The sequence below is a fragment of the Haematobia irritans genome, chromosome 4, assembly GCF_050003625.1.
Source record: "Haematobia irritans isolate KBUSLIRL chromosome 4, ASM5000362v1, whole genome shotgun sequence".
In the NCBI taxonomy this organism is placed as follows: domain Eukaryota; kingdom Metazoa; phylum Arthropoda; class Insecta; order Diptera; family Muscidae; genus Haematobia; species Haematobia irritans.
In genome coordinates this window covers 80,801,614-80,823,067 of record NC_134400.1, presented here as the reverse complement: position 1 = coordinate 80,823,067, position 21,454 = coordinate 80,801,614, and the positions used below count along the sequence as shown (strand labels likewise).

Sequence of the window (21,454 nt, the reverse complement as noted above, 5' to 3'; positions counted from 1 at the left end):
TAGGCTAATAATGCTTTATAAAATTGATGAGATTTTGGAGATGGTCGAAACAGCTGCTTTTGTATGTTGATTGAAGATGTACAGCATAAATGGTGATAATTGTGGATCTCGGGAATAAGCTAAACCATACATTTCAAGGGTGTAGGGCGAGTGCTTAGCGATATAGTTCAAATATAATTTTCTTTAAATTGTGGGGCAAATTGAATTTACTTATTCTCTTCCATCACGCAGATATATGGTATTGTTGATTTTTGGCATTACTTCTATTAATTTTGGTGCTCACTAGCTAGCCATATTCTAGCATATATCAATTACAGTTATTTAATTTATATTTGGGTGAATAATCTGAAATGGCTCCTTTTCTTTGAGAAAAATGCACTCATAGAAAAAAGTCTGCTAAAAACAGCAGTCGATGTCTGCTGTTATATTTTTGTACTTCAGGGCCAAGTGAACTACAATTTATAAAATTTTTAGGTTATAAATTTTTCCCAAAGCATATTAAAAAACCAAAAGTAGTTTTTTGTATATTTTTGCACTGTAATATACTTACAATCTCCTAAATACGATCAGCAAACATTTTGTTTGCTGTTATGGCTCAATTCGATAAATATTCAGATTTTTGGTCAAATACTATAAATAATTAAAATATTGTTTTAATTATGTTAGAATAGCTCCTAAGTTGACATTTTATTTGTTTTAGCCAAAATAAAACATGTTTTAGTGTAATCGAGCTTAAAAAATAGCAGGAAATGTTTGCTATTTCAGCAAACAGTGACTGCTGTCCCTTTTTCAGCAGACTTTCTGCTGTTTTAGCAGACTTTTCTGCTGTCCCTACTAACAAATTTCTTTGGGTGTGTGACAGTCTTCATAATCAAATAAAAGCAAAAAAACATATTGGGATTTATTATATTAATCACTTAAGGTGAGTACTATGTTCGGCTTTTTCACCAAAACACTAAATTAAAAGTACACCCAAAGAAATTTGTTAGTATTTGTTACTATTTTTTAAAGCTCGATTACACTAAAACATGTTTTATTTTGGCTAAAACAAATAAAAATGTCAACTTAGGAGCTATCCTAACATAATTAACTCAATATTTTATGAATATCTATAGTATTTGACCAAAAATCTGAATATTTATCGAATTGATGCATAACAGCAAACAAAATGTTTGCTGATCGTATTTAGGAGCTTGTAAGTATATTACAGTGCAAAAATATACCAAAACCTACTTCTGGTTCTTAAATAGGCTTTGGGGAAAATTGTATAACCTAAAAATTTTATAAATTGTTGTTCATTACGCCCTGAAGTACAAAAATATAACAGCAGACATCGACTGCTGTTTTTAGCAGACTTTTTTCTATGAGTGTACAAATATATTTATGAAGACTATTATATTTTGATCGAGTCTTGCCAAATAATGAATGAAAAAGATTCAATGAATTGTTTGCAAGTGATTTTATATTTCTAAATTAATTAATTAAAAAAGTAACCGTGAAAACAAGCTGGTTTTCAGCTTGAAAAGTGAACATAGTACTCAGCTTTAGATGCTATTATGAATTGGGATTTATTATATTAATCACTTAGATGCTATTATGAATGTTCATTAAATTTTAGCTGTTTATACCCTTCACCACTACTGTGGTACAGGGTATAATAAGTTTGTGCATTTGTATGTAACGCCAAGAAGGAGTAATCATAGACCAACCTTTTAGTATACGGATCGGCTTAGAATTAAATTCTGAGTCGATTTAGCGATGTCCGTCTGTCTGTCTGTTGACGTATTTTTGTGTGCAAAGTACAGCTCGCAGTTTTAGTCCGATTGTCCTAAAATTTGGTATAGCGTCCTGTTTCGGCTCAAAGACGATCCCTATTGATTTTGGAAAAAATCGGTTCAGATTTAGATATAGCTGCCATCATAAGCGTAGGAAGACCTCTGGGGAGGGGGCTTAGACCCACCCAGAAAAAATTTAGCCCCCCCCCCAGAATTTGAAAACCTATTTACGATTTTACATTTTTATAAAAATTAAACAAGTATATACAACCGCACAAAGTTCCGCTAGAGACTTTCATGCACAATCGAATTCCTTGGGTTGTGGTAGCAGTTGCCGATGGCAATGTTTGAAGTCCGATATTTATGAAATAGAGCTGTGATTGAACTTATGGTTTAGTTGAATAACTAACAGCCTGTTTCCGTATGTCGAACGAGTTCAATCGATCGACTGAAATGCATAGAAACAGCTGTTTTTTGGTTATAAATTCAGCTGTTTGTTTCCATTTTAGTCGATCCACAGAGCTCATTCGACATACAGAAACAGGCTGTAAAGCTCCTTTATTATATGTTTAGTCTGGTTTAGTCATCTTAATTAAAAAATAGTAATTGGTATTAAAACTATTCTTTGATAAATTAATATCTTAATAATGCTGCAAAAAAGCGTCGCCAATAAAGAAGTGAAAATGTTCTTTTTGCGTCCGAAAGTGGTGCAAAATTGGCGGAGAAGCGATGAATGTAATAGGAACTCGTCATAGAACGAATGTCCACCGTTTCAACAGCCGTTGCAATAAATTTGCATCACTTCTTACGGTGTGATCCGAATTCAGAGTTTTGAATGTGAATTAAAAAATTGTGTGATATTTTCCCAAATAAATAATTTTTATTTATTCGTTCTTTATTTGATTTTTGGTCGACCTTTTGTTAGAATTATATAAATATTTATAAAGACCTCGAGCTTCAAGAAACATTAATTTATAATAATTTTTATGATTTTTATTGCATTCTAACGTTTGTTTGAATATTTTCAAAAATGATCGATTTTTCTATAATGGATTTAGCATTTTTGTTGCAAAATTTGAATAATTTTTACCATTTTATTTATTCTTATTCTTTTTTAAACTACTTGAAAAAAGAAAACAAATATTACGCATTAAAATATGAAAAAACTGAAGTAAAAAACTTCATGTGTAGTTAATATAATTAACTTCTTTGTGAGGACATTTTTGGAAGTGCTTTTAAAGTTGTGCCTTTAAAACAAATCCCAATTTTTTGCTGGGAAAAGTGTGGAACTACTTTTAGTTGCTTTATTATATATTATTTTGATGGCTATTTTTGTATTCTTGTTTATGAAATAAAACAATAATTTAACCTATAAGTTCAGTCTATAAATTTTTAGATAGGGGGCTATAGCCCCCCCCCCCCCCAGGAAAATTGTCTAGCTACGCTAATGGCTGCCATATACATTTTTCACCGATCTGGTCATAATTGGCGTGTATATCAACCGATCTTCCTCAAATTCCGTAAATCCGAATATTTTATGGGTCTCGAAAAACTTGCAAAATATCAGCCAAATCGGTTCAGATTTAGATATAGCTCCCATATATAGCTTTCGCCCGATTTACACTCATTTGCCCACAGAGGCCAATTTTTTGCTCCGATTTAGTTGAAATTTTGCATAGGGAGTAGAATTAGCATTGTAACTATGCGTGCCAAATTTGGTTGAAATCGGTTCAGATTTGGATATATCTCCCATATATAGCTTTCGCCCGATTTACACTCATATGACCACAGAGGTCAATTTTTTGCTCCGATTTATTTGAAATTTTGCACAAGGAGTAGAATTAGCATTGTAACTATGCGTGCCAAATTTGGTTGAAATCGGTTCAGATTTGGATATATCTCCCATATATAGCTTTCGCCCGATTTACACTCATATGGCCACAGAGGCCAATTTTTAACTCCGATTTAGTTGAAATTTTGCACAGGGAGTAGAATAAGCATTGCTGCTATGCGTGCCAAATTTGGTTGAAATCGGTTCAGATTTAGATATAGCTCCCATATATATGTTTTTCTGATTTCGACAAAAATGGCCAAAATACCAACATTTTCCTTGTAAAATCGCCACTGCTTAGTCGAAAAGTTGTAAAAATGACTCTAATTTTCCTAAACTTGTAATACATATATATCGAGCGATAAATCATAAATAAACTTTTTCGAAGTTTCCTTAAAATTGCTTCAGATTTAAACGTTTCCCATATTTTTTTACTAACATTGTGTTCCACCCTAGTGCATTAGCCGACTTAAATATTGAGTCCAGATCGAGTGATATTTAAATGTATGTATTTGGGACAAACCTTTATATATAGCCCCAACACATTTGACGGATGTGATATGGTATCGAACATTTAGATCTACAAAGTGGTGCAGGGTATAATATAGTCGGTTCCGCCCGACTTTAGACTTTCCTTACTTGTTTTAACTTAAAGAAGTGGTCACTTTTTTCTGGGTGTTGTAGCGGGTTCAAGAGGGCTTTTACTGTAGACCCTATCTTACTTTTGGCTAACTTATACACTACAATGCAATAACATTAAATATATTATATTACTCGTATATAGATATATTCACGAATTCTTTATGATTTCCGCATGTTTATTACCGAATATTGTTATTTCGCATATGTCCACAGTATGCTGTTTTTAATTTCTTTATTGTAATAATAAATTATTATTTTTTGAGTAATCTTCGCAGAACTTCATTAGCGTCCAGATCTCGAAAGATTTAAGTTTCTTCATAGTCCACATTTCGACTTCATGTAACAAACCTGACCCTATGTACACCCAGAAAAAAGTGACCACTTCTTTAAGTTAAAATGATCTCATTGTGAAGAAAGTTGAACTTCGTATAGCGCCAAAGACGTTTTTATTTGTTTGAACGATATGATTTTCGTAGAAATTAGGTAGAATCCATTCCATATATTAGTTAACATTTTCCTATATTTATGTACCACTATACTACAGAATGAACAAATTTAACTGAATTGAATTCATATATGGATTGATTTTATTGAACTTTTTTCATTCATTTGGACAAATCTTACATATTTGTGGTAAACCTCTTACTTCAAAATTAGAACTGCTTACCTTCGTTTTTAAATACAGTTTTATTTATTTATATAGTCATTTTTTCTTCAATAAAAGACATGTTTTATTAATATATTAAATATATTTATTAAGAATTAACAGTATCGATTGGCCTTGAAATATTAGTTTATTATTCCACTATTTCCAATATCCATGTAAATTCACCAACTGTAAAACGCAATGCTTTTCTTCTTCTTGTTCCTTTCACTTTTAATAAGATGCTGCGTAACGATTTTGTCCTCCTTTTACAATTTCAATACCTACAAATATAAACAATCATAAACCAATTCTTTTCACAAAAAATTGCGTCACTGTATGAATGTTACCTGATAATTGAAGATTCCAAAATGAAGACGAATGAAGGGGTTGTTATTCTGTTGCTGTTTTCTTTCTTTATACACCATCACGAACATTGATAGATTGTTCAATAATTGTTATTTATGTTCAATAATTTTGAAAAAAAAAACGAACAATTTTCTCACTAATTTAAAATTACAAATATTTTATTTGTTATTTATTATATTATTTTACTATATTATTTTTTAACAATCTCTCCGTATACCATAACAATGCGATTCAAACTAAAAAAACAACCCACGCGCAAACATATAGATTACATCGATGACAGGTATCGATTACAGTAGATAAAAGAAATATAGGAAAATTTCCTATATTCTAACAAGTGTGTTTCCTTAAGTTTTGAAAGGATTGAATACTTCTTAGTACGAATGAACTATAATATTTTTCTATGCCAAGTGTTATTCGTATGTATGATAAGCCTTCTATAATAAAGGAATTCAGTGTTATCGTTTTATAAGAAATTTTACTAAATTTGAGGAAACTTGATTTTAGTTCGGTTTTTGTTTATTTTTCGAATGCTTTGTTATCAGTGAATAAAATTTTCTTGTTCAGTAGTAAATTCTTATACCCAGCGAAGAAAACAGTATTAGTAAAATTCCATGCCTTAGGGCCAGATTCTCAATGTTGTTTTATTATTTATCGTGTCGATAAAACAGCTGATCCCATACAAAAATTTTACTAACCGGAGGTCTATCCTCCGGTTAAAATTAATCGGAGGATGAGAAACTGGCCATTATTCTAGTTAATGAACTATTCCTAACTGCTTTTAGTTTAGGAGTTTTTTACTGAAACAAGTAAATTTTATTATTTCACACAAAAATTTAACTTAATGGAAATAAAATGGATAAACTAAAATTATAAACATTTTTTCCTTTAGTTTCGAAGGCACTTTTTTCTGGGTGTATGTTTTAATAAAAATCTTCTATATGTATTTCGAGTCTACTTCGTATTTCAGTAGATATGTTAACATATCTACTTATATGTTAACATATCTACTAGAGGTCTGCATCGAATAACTTTTCAGTACATGTATGCAATTCGTTGTCGAATATAGTACATACACTGTCTTTCTCTCAGAGCGCAAGTAGTGAAGTGAAGAGAACACTTGCTTGTCAAATACCACCAAGTACTTATCCGAAACAATATGTGTTCCGAAAAAAAGGAACAATAAAAATGTAAGTACTTGAGAAAAAGTACAACATGGATTCTCTTCACTTCACGTGATACCACAAGTATTTCTTAGTTATGTGCGAAGCAAAACTTTCCATTATTATTAATCATAGATATGTGTGTATATCACATATTTCATATATTTATATATGTCACACACTTACCTTAACGTTTGCCGTTCTTTATAACAAACCAAAACATATATTATGGAGAGTAACTGTTTTTTGTATTTCTGAAGCTGCACGTGGTACATGGAGTACTCTAAGAAGTTTTGTTCTCGCAACATACTCGACGTGATCACTCTGAGTATACTTCAATAAGTGAGAAAGAGGAATATGTGTTTGTTGGTAGTGAAGACATCAGAGTAGCAACAAGAAGTTACTCGTGACTTTTGGTGTTCATCAAAATGTGTACCAATAGTTTTGCGACTCTCTCAAATAGATGTACTCATGTAGCAAGTACACGTGTACTCTGCATTTACAAATGGAATTGTGCAGACCTCTAATATCTACTTATATATATTATTAACCTGAGTACTATATTCGGGTTTCAAGCTGAAACCCAACTTGTCTTCACGGTTAAGGTGAGTATCAAGTTCGAGTGAGTATCAAGTTCGAAATTATACATATTTGTTGCAAATTTTATTATAACTTGATGGGGAAAAGCCCAAAGCAAATTTTCACAAAGTTTGTATTCCTTAAAATGGATTATTAAAGAAAAGTAATCGTGAAAAAAATGACGTTTTTAGCGGCTAAACTCGAACTTAATACCCACCTTTACCTGTTTTAATTAATTTAGAAATATATAAAATTATTTGCAATCAATTCCTGGGATCTTTTCCATCCATTATTTGACAAGACTTGATCAAAATATAATCGTTTTCATAAATATATTTGTACTTTTAATTTAGTGTTTTGGTGAAAAAATGGAAATTGTACTCACCTTTAAGCCTAGTACTAAGATCACGTTTTCGCACGAAAAACTGTTATACTCTATATAAAAAACGTGAGCGCGGAATAAATGCAAAATCTTTGTTTTGAGTATTTTCAGTCACATATTTATACAACCCTGGATTTTTCGCACGAAAAAATAGACAGGCATATTATTTCGCATAAATAAGTTAACATCCCTGGGTTTGAGACCCTATTTACAGAGATAGATGAAGATATTCGTTTTTCTCAGAAACGAACTTAGTACTTAGCATTACACAGAAAAAATATCACCAAAATATTTCCAATTAAAAAGTTGATTGAAGTGGAAAATTTTTTCAATTAATAAATTGATTCAATTAACATTTTAATCAAACTCGGAAGACTAAATCAATTAAAAAAGTGATGGAAAATTTTAACTACAAATTTATTTCAAACAATCATTTCAAACTATCATTTTCGTGATTGAAGACATTTCAATTAAAAAATTAATTGAATCAATTAATTTCGTGATTGAATCAGAAAAAACACTTTTTGTGTGCAGTGGTGTGTGGTTACCAACAATATCTTTGGATATAACCATGTACTTAGTATTTTTAATGTTTATCTTCAGATAGTGTGAAATACCTATTCACAATTATTAAAAAAAAAGTACTTACAAATATTGTTGGGAGACAAGTGGAACGGTGAATAAAAACAATACAGATTTTTTACGAAAAAAATTCAAGATTATTTTTATTTTAAAATAGTTTTTTTTTGTACCAAAATTAATAATGTAAATCTTAAATTATTCATTAAAATATGCTATAATGAATACAAAAAGTAATGATATGGATAAATGTTTAATTTACATGTTTATTAAATTAAAGCAACTAATAAGTATTGTTGTATAAACGATTATTTTATTAAATAAACATAAATATTCTTAAGTAGAATTTGCTTACTAAACAGCGGTATTAGATAAAAATGTACCAATTTCAAAAATGAGCCCCATCATTTTGTACCCATTTGCAACGTATTATGAAAAGAATTGAAAAATTATGAAAAAAAAACATTATCCGGGATATGTATATCAAATTTCCATGGAATGATAAATACAGAAAACAACATAACAAAAACAAATTTCTAGAAAATTCATGTTACCAAAGAATAAAGTAGGAAGACATCTCTGTAGTATGTATTGTCAAGATTTTTTATGTGTATGGAAGCCAATTAAAACATCTACATTATCTTAAGTTTACTTTCTAATAACCATGTTTCTTAGTACGGCTCAGCATTAACTTTACCATATGAATGATCACAATTTGTCTTTAAGATTCTCCACAATCGATAGTCCTATTAAGTCTGTGGTTATAAAGAAACAAATTGATTATGTTGGGTAAATGTGGCGCCGTTAAAAACACTCCAGAAAAATACTTCTCTTAATGCTTCTTAATTTTGCCAACAATAAAAGCACCAAAATGTGTATTTATAATAGAAAATAACCCTTCTTATCGATGCATTTATTTCGATATTACACAAAAATAAGGAGCTTAGTAAAACGTACTGTTGGTATATCTTAATAAATCCTTGGTGATAATAATCATATATTCTGCTTAATTATGTATACCTAAATTTGCACACAAAAAACCCTATGCCAAATCAAGGTGAAATACAGGAGATATACATTCTACTCAATATAATCCAGTTTAGTTTTAATTATATTTTTTATATTTTACAAGTTGCGTAATTTAATTTAAAACGAATTCGCTGTAATTTTTTTAAGTACATAATTACCGAGAAAAACATCTTTGTGATTTTGGGGATTTTCTGTGTGCTGATTTATTTATAAATTATTAGTGTTATTGAATTATTGACGGAGCTGATGTGAGAGTTCCCAGCGAACCAAATATTCCAATTTCCTTACGAACACTTTTAGATCAGTTAAACACGAACTGCTTTACAAAGTTCGGGAATCGTGCCTCAACGTTATTGCAAATTCTACTAATTATCACCCTTTTATAATGATTGACCATTATAGTTTCGACTTGACGAATGACAAAAATGCGGAAAAGTTTGATTTGCTGGAAAATAGGAAAGTGGCAATTTGGATACTTCTTAAGCTATTAAAAATATACGTAATATATATGGATTGTGTCATTTTGAAGTGTTCAAATTATATTTGAGTTTTGTTTCACAAATTTTTCCTTACTCTTATAGATATTTCAATGAAGTCATTATCATTGCTTTTCGCTAACGTTGTTGTTATACAGAAAACTTAAATAAATTAAATTTACACATATACATTCTATTATAAATATATGATGAATATGTTGTTATTCTTAGAACTATGGGAATCAAAGTAAACTTAAAAGTATTGTAAATTGGAGTTAAAAATTTAGAATTTTCGTATTTGTTCCGTATCATCATCGCAGATGACTGTTTATAATTACATTTGTATGTGTTTCTTTTTCATTTCTTACAGTTCAATATATTGATCTTAAATTCTTCCTAGAAAAAAAAAGAAAACACGATCAATTATCAGGATTTTCAAAGGCTTTTGTTAATATTATGGTCTTGTGTCGATTTCTCATTTGTATTTAGTTTAAGTATTATGTATAAATAAATTATGCATTTAATTACAAAATTATAATGACAAAAATAATTTACAATTAAAGTCTCTAATACAGGGTATGAAAATGTATTAAATACGAATGGATAGTACGCAGAGCAAGTACCTTGTTTTCAATCCTGTTTTTGTGTTTTGTTTCTTTTTTTATACACAAGTCATATGTATATATTTACAATATGTAAGTATATTATGAAATATGTTATACGTAAATTGTTCGTATGTCATTTCTATAAGTAGTAAATGTTACCATTATATTAAGTATAAATAAATATGTTGTGTACGTACTGCTATGTATAGATGAAGGAGCTATGTAAATAAAATAATAAACGATGTACTACAATTATTTTCAAACGTATTATACATAATTTGAACTTTAGCTTTTTAAACTCTATACATTTACTAGTTAGCTAACTAAAAGACTCTAAAATGGATAGGGTCACTTCAGAAATGCAAACATCTCACCTATATATACAATGTCCACTATTTACTTGGGCAATTGCTTTTTCTTTTGATTCCAATTAATTCCAATTAATACCGCTCACATTTAAACAAGTGATTTTGTTTGAGAGATCACAATAACAAAATCAAAAGAAAAAAGCACAAAACCTCGGAGCTGATTCCATTAGAGAGCATGGACATAAGCACGGAATGGAATGGACATACGTATTTATAAATGCTCTTCGGCAGTAGTAAAGTACTGCCCCATTAAATACTTTTGCGATTGTTACATGTGTACATTATATTTGAGAAGTTTATCTTATCCAATTAAAATATATATTATGAGTTAGGATAATATGGAGTAGATTGATTTGTGTGTTTGGAAGGCATGTGGAGAGGAAGCAAAGGTTGAATAGGTAAGTACGATGGGAGAGAATTGTAATAAAGGCCTGCCATTATTCTGCTATTATTGTAATGTTTGGAATATTTAACATTTGTTCGTATAGCGTTCTACAGGCAGTTTCTCTCGCAAAAATAAACTGGAAGTTGGTGTAATGGTTGGCGCTACACTCGATGTGGTGGAGGAGTTACTTGATGAAGGCGTTGCTGATGAATGATGATGCACCATGACAGGGGCTCGCATTGTATGTTGATTGCTCTGTTGTTGATGTGATTGTTGTTGATGTTGCGGACACAGAGAGAGTTGTTGTCTCGGTTGTGACGATGACTGAAGATTATGCATGAAATAGGCATTCATATTTCCATGTTGCTGAAGTTGCTGTTGATATGGATATGCCATTACTAACTGCATTTGTGTTGGGGGTAATACTTGTTGGTTGTAATGTTGCAACTGTAAATCCATATGACCTGCGGATCTCATCATTTGCAAATAGTTGTCGTCGCCTATCGGTGCCTGCCGACTGCCATATTTCAATTCGCGCGATATACCTTGTTTATAGTTCCTATGATCTTTATCGATAACATATGCCACCTCTCTTAATTGTATTATCGTTGCTTTAAATTTCGCATATACGTGAGGTGAATGCTGTTGCAATGATAAAGCCGTGGCAACCAATGGATTGTGCTGTTGCTGCAGTTGGTGGAAATTTCCGGTCTGATCGAGAAATGCCTCCAAATGTGCCATATGTGACATTATAAGCGTATGTATACGTTGCAGATCTAAAGCTGGATCCAATGCCGTTATCAAATCCATTTGAAAATAGTTCATAGCTTCCGCAGACACATTTTTGCAACCGGGGGCATTTTCATCCGATCTATTGCAGCAGCTATAGATACCATTTACAAATGCTGATGGGTGGAAATATTGCGATCTTATTGAGTTCGTGAGACATATTTTATGTAATAGATCGATCCATTCCCTTTCCTCAACACAATTGGTCGTTTGTACAATGAGTGATCGATCTTTACGTACAATCTGAAATTATAGAAATTTCAAAATTAGAAGCATTTTTGTTATTAACTAATTTGAGGTGCCTAGAGATTATCAAGTTACAAGTTTCAATTTATACACCAGGCAATTGCTGTAACGTGAACTAATTAAAACCAAGAGAGTTCACGCCGTCGAACTTTGAATTTCAGAACAAAAAATAGTCATATTCAGGAGTTTTACACGTTATAGCGTGATAATCTTTTACTTTTTTTTATTATTAGTAATATTAAAGAATTAAATTATAAATTAATTTCATAAAAAAATTAAAAAAAGAGATCGCAAAAATATCAGTGGGTATGAAATTATAAAACAAATTAAATTAATAATTAAAATCTTGAAAAAAGCAAAACGAGATCGCAAAGGAATCCATAGGTGTATTTGAAATTGTTGTTGTTGTAGCCCTTTGGAATTGGTATTTTCGAGTTTTTCGGGAAATAAGCATACTCCAAATGGGGGTTTGCAGTCCTTGTCTGCCCTGGGCCTGTGTCTGCAACGGGGGCGGAAATTGTTGTTGTTGTTTTTGTAACAGTTTTAATGTAGTTTCATCCATTTTGTTCTATGCTTGTGTAGTTCAGCTGGTAGCCAGATCAAGGAACTCTGCGACAAGGATGGGGTGTGTCCAGAGTGATCTGGTAGTGAAACGGGTAGGCTTAGCTGGGCAAGCAAAAAGGTGACGAGTGTCATGTGGCCCTTGATTACAGATGGGACACACGTCAGCTACGCTGCTATCAATCACTGATAAGTATGAATTGAGGCGGCTGCACTTGCCTGATCTTAGTTGGGCCAAAACTACCCTTGTTTGCCGTGGGAGGTCTCTCTCCTCCGGTGCTATGGACGGCGGTCGGACTCCGAGAACAGGATTAACCTTGTAGCTTCTCACCGCTTCAGCTACAGTATCCTCATGAATCCTGTTCAGACCTGTTTGGTATGCTGCCTGATCTAGAGGCTCTCTTTTCTAACTCTGGATCTCGGGCTCTAGAAGGTTAGATCAACCCTTACATTCTTGGGTGGAGGTTGTCTATCCACAAGATGGTGATTCGGATGACAACTTCGATGGCAACCCAAGAGGTACTGCTTTGACAACATGTAGTTGTGTCGGTGATCCAGGTGTGTACTGCGGAGACATCCTGTTGCGGTTCTAAGGGCAGCGTTCTGACAGGTCTGTATGTTATTCCACTGCGTCCATCGCTCGTTTGAGGTGTCCACACTGGCGCTGCATAGTTTACCACTGACCGGCCAATTGCCTTATATGTAGTTAACAAGGTTTCTTTGTCCGCACCCCAAGTGCTGCCGGCAAGCGACTTGAGGACCTTGTTTCTATCCCGCTTGTGCCAGACACTAATGACCCGTATATGGAATGCCAAGATAGAGCTATACAATGTGTATATACCACCGGTTGGCATAACCGATAGGTTCTAGGAGACTTTAATGCACACCATGAACTTTGGCATTCTCTCCTAGGTAATGACCAGAGAGGCATAGCTTTGGCAGAGCAGATAGATGACTCCACATTTTGCACGGTGAAGGAAGATGCCCCCACGAGGATTATGGGTGACTGCAGCAGTTCGCCAGATTTATCTTTAGCGTCGCCTGGTCTGATAAATGACGTCTCCTGGCAACCCGCCATTTCATTGGGATAGGACCATCTCCCCATAATTCTCACTATCAACCGACCCTCCGATTTCATAACCTCTGAACGCCGGACGTGTATTAATCAAAAGAAAGCCAACTGGGAAGGCTTCAGAGAATACACCGATCGCCGCTTCAGTGAGCTCCCGTCCCCCTCTCATGTTTATGTTGCCCAGAGGGCGTTCCGGGACATCATCAACGCAGCAGCCGCTCGCTTCATACCCGCTGGTCGAATTGCCCAAGTGAATCCCAACTTCCCAGCCGAAGCGGCGGGACTCGCAGACGAGCGTTATGAACGCCGTCGTGCTAACCTTGCTGAGAGAACTAAATCTAGAGATTAGTAAGATAGTCGACGAGCACAAGCGGAACACTTGGTTAGAGCACCTGAAGCAATGTAACTTAGGCACAGGGACTGGTAAATTGTGGTCAACAGTTAGAGCCCTCTCGAACCCCGCTACAAGGGATGATGGGATTTCAGTCACCTTTGGCGACGTGACTGTGACTGATCCGAAGAGATGCGCCAAATACTTCAACCGACAGTTTGTCGAGCATCCCGAGAGTGATAGAGCGAAAAGGAGAGCCACACGTCGCATACGTGGTCTCCGAGCCGACGACACACCACAATTTACTGCAGCCGAAGTTACCAGTGTCATCAACAGCGCGAAACCATCTAAGGCGCTGGGCCCCGACGGAATTTCAATGCTAATGCTGAAGCATCTGGGAATACTGGGAGTTGAGTACCTGACCAGACTCCTCAATTTGTCCTTAGAATCACTCATTATACCCGATGTCTGGAAGATGGGATTCCACGCCCACCTGACGGCGTCGAGATTGTATCATATGCGAATGACTGTACAATCTTGGCATCTGGGCCCAATGTTGATGACATATGCGATCGTTTAAATGTCTACTTAGCTAATCTTACCAGTTATTTCACTGCGAGAAACTTGAGGATATCCCCACCAAATCCTCAGCCACACTATTCACTACATGGACAGCAGAAGTGCGCAGGCAGTTGAATATTAGTGTCGATGGCGAAATAATTTCGACCACAAATTACCCCAAGATTCTTGGGGTCACATTCGACAGCCTTTTCAGGCCGTCTGTCCATGCCACTGCAATTTGTAATAAGCTCCGTGGTAGAAACAAGGTCCTCAAGTCGCTTGCCGGCAGCACTTGTGGTGCGGACAAGGAAACCTTGTTAACTACCTATAAGGCAATTGGCCGGTCAGTGGTAAACTATGTGACAACTACACGTTGTCAAAGCAGTATCTCCTGGGTTGTTATCGCAGTAATCATCAACCACCACCCAGGAACGTAAGGGTTGATATACATAATCTAGAGCGCGAGATCCAGCGCTACAAAAGAGAACCTCTAGATCAAGCAGCGTACCAGGCAGGTTTGAACAGGATTCATGAGGATACTGTAGCTGAAGCGGTGAGAAGCTACAAGGTTAATCCTGTTCTCGGAGTTCGTCCACCGCCCATAGCACCAGAGGAAAGAGACCTCCCACGGCAGACTAGGGTAGTTTTAGCCCAGTTAAGATCAGGCAAGTGCAGCCGCCTCAATTCCTCTTTTTCAGTGATTGGTAGCAGCGTAGCTGACGTATGTCCAATTTGCAACCTAGGGCCACACGACACGCGTCATCTTTTCTCTTGCCAAGCTAAACCAACCCGACTTACCGCCAGGTCACTCTGGTCGCACCCCACCTTAGTCGCAGAGTTCCTCGATCTGGCCACAAGCTGAAGTACCAAAGCGTATAACATAACAATGGATGAAATCACAATAAACTGTTACAACAACAACAACAACCGCGGAGCTTATCACAAATTGCGGTGGCATGGGCGGACGACTTATAAAGGCTGTCGAATGTGACCCCGAGAATCTTGGGGTAATTTGTTGTCGGAATTGTTTCGCCATCGACTCTAACATTCAACTGCCTGCGTACTTCCGCCGTCCATGTAGTGAATAGTGTGGCTGAGGATTTGGTGGGAGATATCCTCAAATTCTTGCAGTGAAATAACTGGTAAGATAAGCGAGGTAGACATTTAATCGATCGCAAATGTCATCAACAATGGGCCCGGATGCCATGATTGTGCAATTGTCCGCATAATACACAATCTCGACGCCGTCAGGAGGGGGTGGAATCGAGGACAGGTAGAGGTTAAACAGTGTCGGAGATATCACCCCGCCCTGGGGAACTCCCTGTTTAACTCTACGGGGTTTTGACTTCTTGTCCCTGAATTCCACGTACGACTGGCGTCCATACATATAATTCAGAACCCAACGCTTCGTTCCTGCCGGTAGGGACGTGTCCTCGAATAATGTGGTATGGTTGACCGTATCGAACGCTTTCGATAGGACATGCGCCACAAGGACCGTCCTATGACACGGCTTGGGCTGATTAAGTCCCCTATTGATATATGTCGAAATGACATGTAAGGCTGAATTTGAAATTGTATTTGGCATTGTGAATTTCATGTATTTCAGTGTTGCCTAACATTTTATGTCAAACAAAAAATTTGTTTATGTTATAGAGCTTTCACGTTTGTTAACCTTACGGAGTAGGTAGTGTTAGGAAAAAACGAGTCCACGTTAAGCGGTGTTCCCGTTGCCGCAAGTGCACTATAAATCATTAAAAGTCAATTCTAGACTTTGCTTCGAATTTTTGACAAAAAGTTGATTAGCTGATTCAATGTTCCGACTTTTCTATCCTTACGGTTGTTTTATTATGTCATTTTTCACGGTAACCTTTCTTTAATAGTTAATTTTAAAGAAAATAAACTTTTTTCAATTATTGCCTTATATCATTTCCCACCAAGTTGTAATAATGCAAGTTGTTGTAATGTAAATCTGGGTCGGAAAATCCAGAATATTATATAATAAGTTTGACGCGGGAAAAAAATGAGGATAGTAAAAGCTTCCAAAATCATATACGGCAACGACAGTGAAATCAACAATCAAGGATCATTTAAATTTCGTGAAGGAAACTCTTTTAGTCAAGGATTTACCAGCCAATTATGCCAGAAGCCCTGTATAGAACAGAAACTTCAATAAGTTCAAATAATATGTTCAGTAGATAAAATGAATTGAATAGTTAACTTTTCGATCGCTAAAGTCTAAAAGACTTCTCTAAAAATTGATCACCAAATTGGTGATGAGTGGTGACGAAAAAAGTTTCCAGGAATATCAATATATGTCGACAATAATCGATGATATCGACAAACAGAATATGTAGCATTTAGTGGCGACAGACAAAAATAACAACATGTACACTGATGTGGCAGTGGCTGTCATTCGGGGCGATTTTTATAAATCCCGGGATTTCAAGCTATAGAATTTAAATATTAAATATTTTAAGTAACAACAATCTACATCGCCAAAAATTGTTGTACATTAAACGATATGTACAACAATTAAACATTAATTGTTGTACATATCGGGCTGCCTATTCAGTCTATTGTGAACTTCTCTCTTATCACTGAGTGCTGCCCGATTCTATGTTAAGCTCAATGACAAAGGACCTCCTTTTTATAGCCGAGTCCGAACGGCGTTCCACATTGCAGTGAAACCTCTTAGAAAAGTTTTGAAACACTCAGAAATGTCACCAGCATTACTGAGGTGGGCTAATCCACCGCAGAAAAAGTTTTTTGTGTTTGGTCGAAACTGGGTTTGAACCTACGACCCTGTGTATGCAAGACGGGCATACTAACCATTGCACCACGGTGTCACCCAACATAAGAGTAAATCAAAATGCAATTTCAAATTGCTATCATACTTAACGAACACTTAGTCCAACTCAACAATATGATGAAAAGAAAAACAAAAAAATATGACAAAACTAAATTGAAAAACAATTTCATATCGCTATCTTACTCAGGAGAGTATTTTAAGGATTTTGATTAGATTAGGTATATTTCTGTACACTTGTGTTAATCCTTTTGTATTTCATCGTTTTAAGTAACTTCTTATAAATATAAAGGCATCCAAATTTTATCAAATAAACGATCTTGTCATATTGTCGAAGGACCTTATATCATTGCTTTTTATTTATGTGGCACGAATTCCATTTCACATGAACTCATTGTTCAAAGGATGACCTTATCGTTTACTTCAATTTTTGATGAAATTGTGCCTTTTATAGTATACCTCATATATAATAAATTCTTACTCAAGGTGTACCATAAATGTTTATTAACTCAATTTGTCGGGTATGATATCTATGGACCGTTTGCACTGAATGAAGACTCCAATTTATTAATAAATAATGCTGAAAAGCCACAAATTTAACAAATTGGAATTAGTTTTTCGGGATCCCGATAAAAAATCCGGGGTTCGGGATTAATTTATTTATCCCGGATGACAGCCCTAGTGGTAAACTATGCAGCGCCTAGGTGGAAAAAACATACAGACCTGACAGAATACTGCCCTTCGAACTGCGACAGGATGTCTCCACAGTACATTCCTGGAACAGCTTAATGTGGAGACCTAGGTCATCCCCGTGCGAAGACAAAATTACATGTTGTCAAAGCAGTATCTCCTAAGTTGTTATCCCAGTAGCAATCCACATAGGGTTTGATTTTGACCTTCTAGAGCGCGAGATCAAGCGTTACAAAATAGAGCCTCTAGACCAGTCAGCATACCATACAGGTCTCAACAGGAATCATGGGGAAATTGTAGCTGAAACGGTGGGAAGCCACAAGGTTAACTTGTTCTTGGAGCTCGACCACCGCCCATTGTACCGGAAGAAAGAGACCTCCCGCGGCAGACCAATTTGGTCCAACTAAGATCAAGCAAGTGCAGCCGCCTCAGTCCTACCTATCAGTAATTGATAGCAGGGTAGCTGACTTGTGTCCCATCTGCAACCTTACAGAGATAACCCTACCCACCACCTCATCACCAAATCGCTCTGGACACACCCCATCCTAGTCGCAGAGAATCTTGATCCGGATACCAGCTGATATACCAAAGCATAGAACAAAAATGGATGAAATCACAAAATATTGTTACAACAACATAACTCTTGAGATATTTATCCACAGTCATTTTGGGCGACTTTCGAGACATCCTATTCAATTAAGAATATAGGCCCATAATACATAGTTTCTATTGTAGAATGTACATACATATATCAATTGATTGTTCATATCATGAAAGTTTAATTCATTTTTTAATTAATGTGGTCACTAACCGAGTTCCCAAAATAAAATAGAGTATTAGACCACAATATATCGAACAAACATTGCAATGAATCATAAACATTTTTAAACATTTTGTGGTCAGATAAACATAAAATAAAAAGCGGTAGATTAATTCCATCATGTATAAAAATCAAGATCAGAGACCATAAATATAACCTAATATTGGTGTACATACATATATTACATTTTTCGACTAACACCAATATGGAACTAAAAAATGACAGTTTTACAAAGCTAAATATGATTGGATCCTTATTTGCAAAACTAAGGTTGCTATTTATTGTTATAGATATTTACCAAAATATGAGATTGGCGAACTAAATTTTGAGGCAAGGTATATTAAGGAAGGTACAGAAACAATAATGTCAGTCGCCATTTTATCACTTTGATTGTCAGTATAATTGAAGCATTGTTCAACATGTGGGGAAAAAATAAAACAAAGGAAATCTGGAAATTTATGTATGTTTACAGTGGGGAGCAAAACTGAGTGCGTGTTTACCACTTAGGAGTATGCTTAATTTATTTAACAAAAAACGTTTATTGAGTCCAATTGCTACAAAATTTATTTCGTTTATAAAAAAAAAAAATAAAATGTTATTTTTGTATGGAAATCGCGATTTATATTAATTCGGTAAATCGTGAACAAAATCAAAAGTTATGCATCGATTGTAATGAAATGAAGCTCATTTTATTCGAAATATATTTATCTAACTGTTTCTGGACCAAAACTGTGATTTTTGTCCCATTTTTATTTTTTAGGAATTTTTAAAGAACAAAAAATTGTTTGTTAAAATTTTCAATTTTCAACCGTTTTAAAGTTATTTCAATATATGTAGCGGAAGTGCCTTAATTTTGAACATAACGGTATATCTCGAGCTGATAGAAAAAAAAAACAAGTGCAGATTTCAGCGACCTCAAGTTACTAAAAATTTGCTATAAATTTCAAATCAACACAAAAAAGCTCAATTTTGTTCCACCATTTTGAAGCAAATTGAATAGTTTCGAGTATTGCTTTCATGGTATTTAGTAGGGGGAGATGAAGACCCCCTAAACCCACTTTAGCTACGCCTCTGTCAAAATATATTTTAATATAAACAAATACTGACTACCAAAATTCTGCCTGCAATAAAGAAATTATAATCGCCTGATACCATGAAAGTACCTTCCTAAATTTATATTTATATTTTATTTATTTTATTTATTGCCTTGATTTTGAGGCACACAATTATGCTTGAACTCACCTTAAAACAATTTTGCATTTTGAAACTCTTCTCATTTAATTGTTCGACACGTTCAATTTCTGACAAAGGTATATCACAGATTGGATGTTTACCCTTCGATTTGGAGTAGCACAGTGATTGAGTTGTTAAACGAAAATAGCGTTGCTTAAATGGTCGTCGTCCAAATCGTTTCCGGCACTGTGGATATTTGGTCATCATACTGATAAAGAAAAAATGCATTTCGAAATCAATATAATTATTCTATACAATGATGTTGATAATAATATATGCAGTGCTAACATATACTATTGCAAAAAATATAGATGCCTTACCCCTCGCTTCAGTTAGTAAAGGTATATAAAAGGATATAAACAGAGTAGTGATTTTGTGTGAGCATGAGTGTGTGGATGTTTTGAAAGCATTATGTTTTATTATCACAAGCAGGATACAATCGTGATATAGGTGTACATATATACGTGTGTTAGGGATGTGGTTATGCAATGTGGGAAATGTAAGAAAGGAAGAGATACATTAAATGATTGTGGTAAGCTGTTTTCAAGGGCTACTAGAAAAGCAAACTAATGTCGATGACTCTTACCCTTCCTTAAGCAAAACCGGCTCCAGACTGTTTTCACCTACTGGAAATAGGCTACCAGACTCTGCAGTTGATCCATTATCATCTATACAGGGTGTTGATATATTTTCGAGAAATGCTTTCACTGCATCTACATGCTTCTCTGTGCAAAATTTTTTGTATAACTGACCGGTGTATTCTTCTTTGCACGGCTGCTGCGACGAACGAGAACTTACTAAATTGCCCAATGACTGAATTGTTTTCGATATCAGTGTTAAAGTGCGATTGGTTTGGCAATCCTTGAAGAAGAAAATTTGAAAATGACAAATATTATTTTTCTTTATTTATTCATCTACTCTTTTACAAACAACTATATAACAATTTTAAAGTCGTGATGGTAGCCAATCAAATTGCAGACAATTTCTTTAAAAAAACTGTGATATTAGGTCTGAACAGATATAAGGATGCCATCATATTTGAGTAGATATAAGGCCTGAAGTATCAGTTGCAATTATTCTCACCTCTTTCATTAATTAGTGACATATCAAATAAAATGTTCTAATTGTTTCGCGGTCAATAAGAAAATCGTACAAGTTATTAAAATGCCGACCGTTTATAATAAAATGTTAACGGCTGATTTGAGTTCTTAATTCGGCATAGGTATCTTAAATCTCCATTTACAAATAATCTCAACGTAAAAACTCTAATAACCCAGCAAAAACTCTTATTACCCGGTAATGTTGTAGGTAAGGCTACTCGAAACGTAGTATCCACATTTACATACACACAAAACATTTTTTTCTGATTCAATCACGAAATTAATTGATCCAATTAATTTTTTAATTTAAATGTCTTCACGAAAATGATAGTATCAATCACAGCTTTAATTGAACATTACAAATACTTGATTAAAAAATTAATTGATTTCATTAGAAAATTTCAATTAATATTTTAATC

The 21,454-nt window shown here is 34.5% G+C and overlaps 1 protein-coding gene across 2 annotated transcripts in view; it reads right to left on the bottom strand.

Annotated features, from left to right (window-relative positions):
* Nucleotides 1-9,499: 9,499 nt before the first annotated feature.
* The window catches only part of RasGAP1 (Ras GTPase activating protein 1), a 39,019-nt gene continuing 27,064 nt past the window's right edge, over nucleotides 9,500-21,454 (bottom strand). The window contains exons 3-6 of one of the 2 annotated variants that reach the window (XR_012721186.1): nucleotides 20,522-20,796; nucleotides 19,945-20,143; nucleotides 10,448-11,858; nucleotides 9,500-9,864 (exon numbers count right to left, since the gene is read on the bottom strand). Coding sequence is in view for 1 of the 2 variants with exons in the window: in XM_075303380.1 (XP_075159495.1) it covers nucleotides 10,911-11,858; nucleotides 19,945-20,143; nucleotides 20,522-20,796 (1,422 nt within the window). In the remaining variant the exon portion in view is untranslated. Of the gene's footprint in view, nucleotides 11,859-19,944; nucleotides 20,144-20,521; nucleotides 20,797-21,454 lie in introns of both variants that reach the window. The other variant, XM_075303380.1, reaches the window with a different exon arrangement.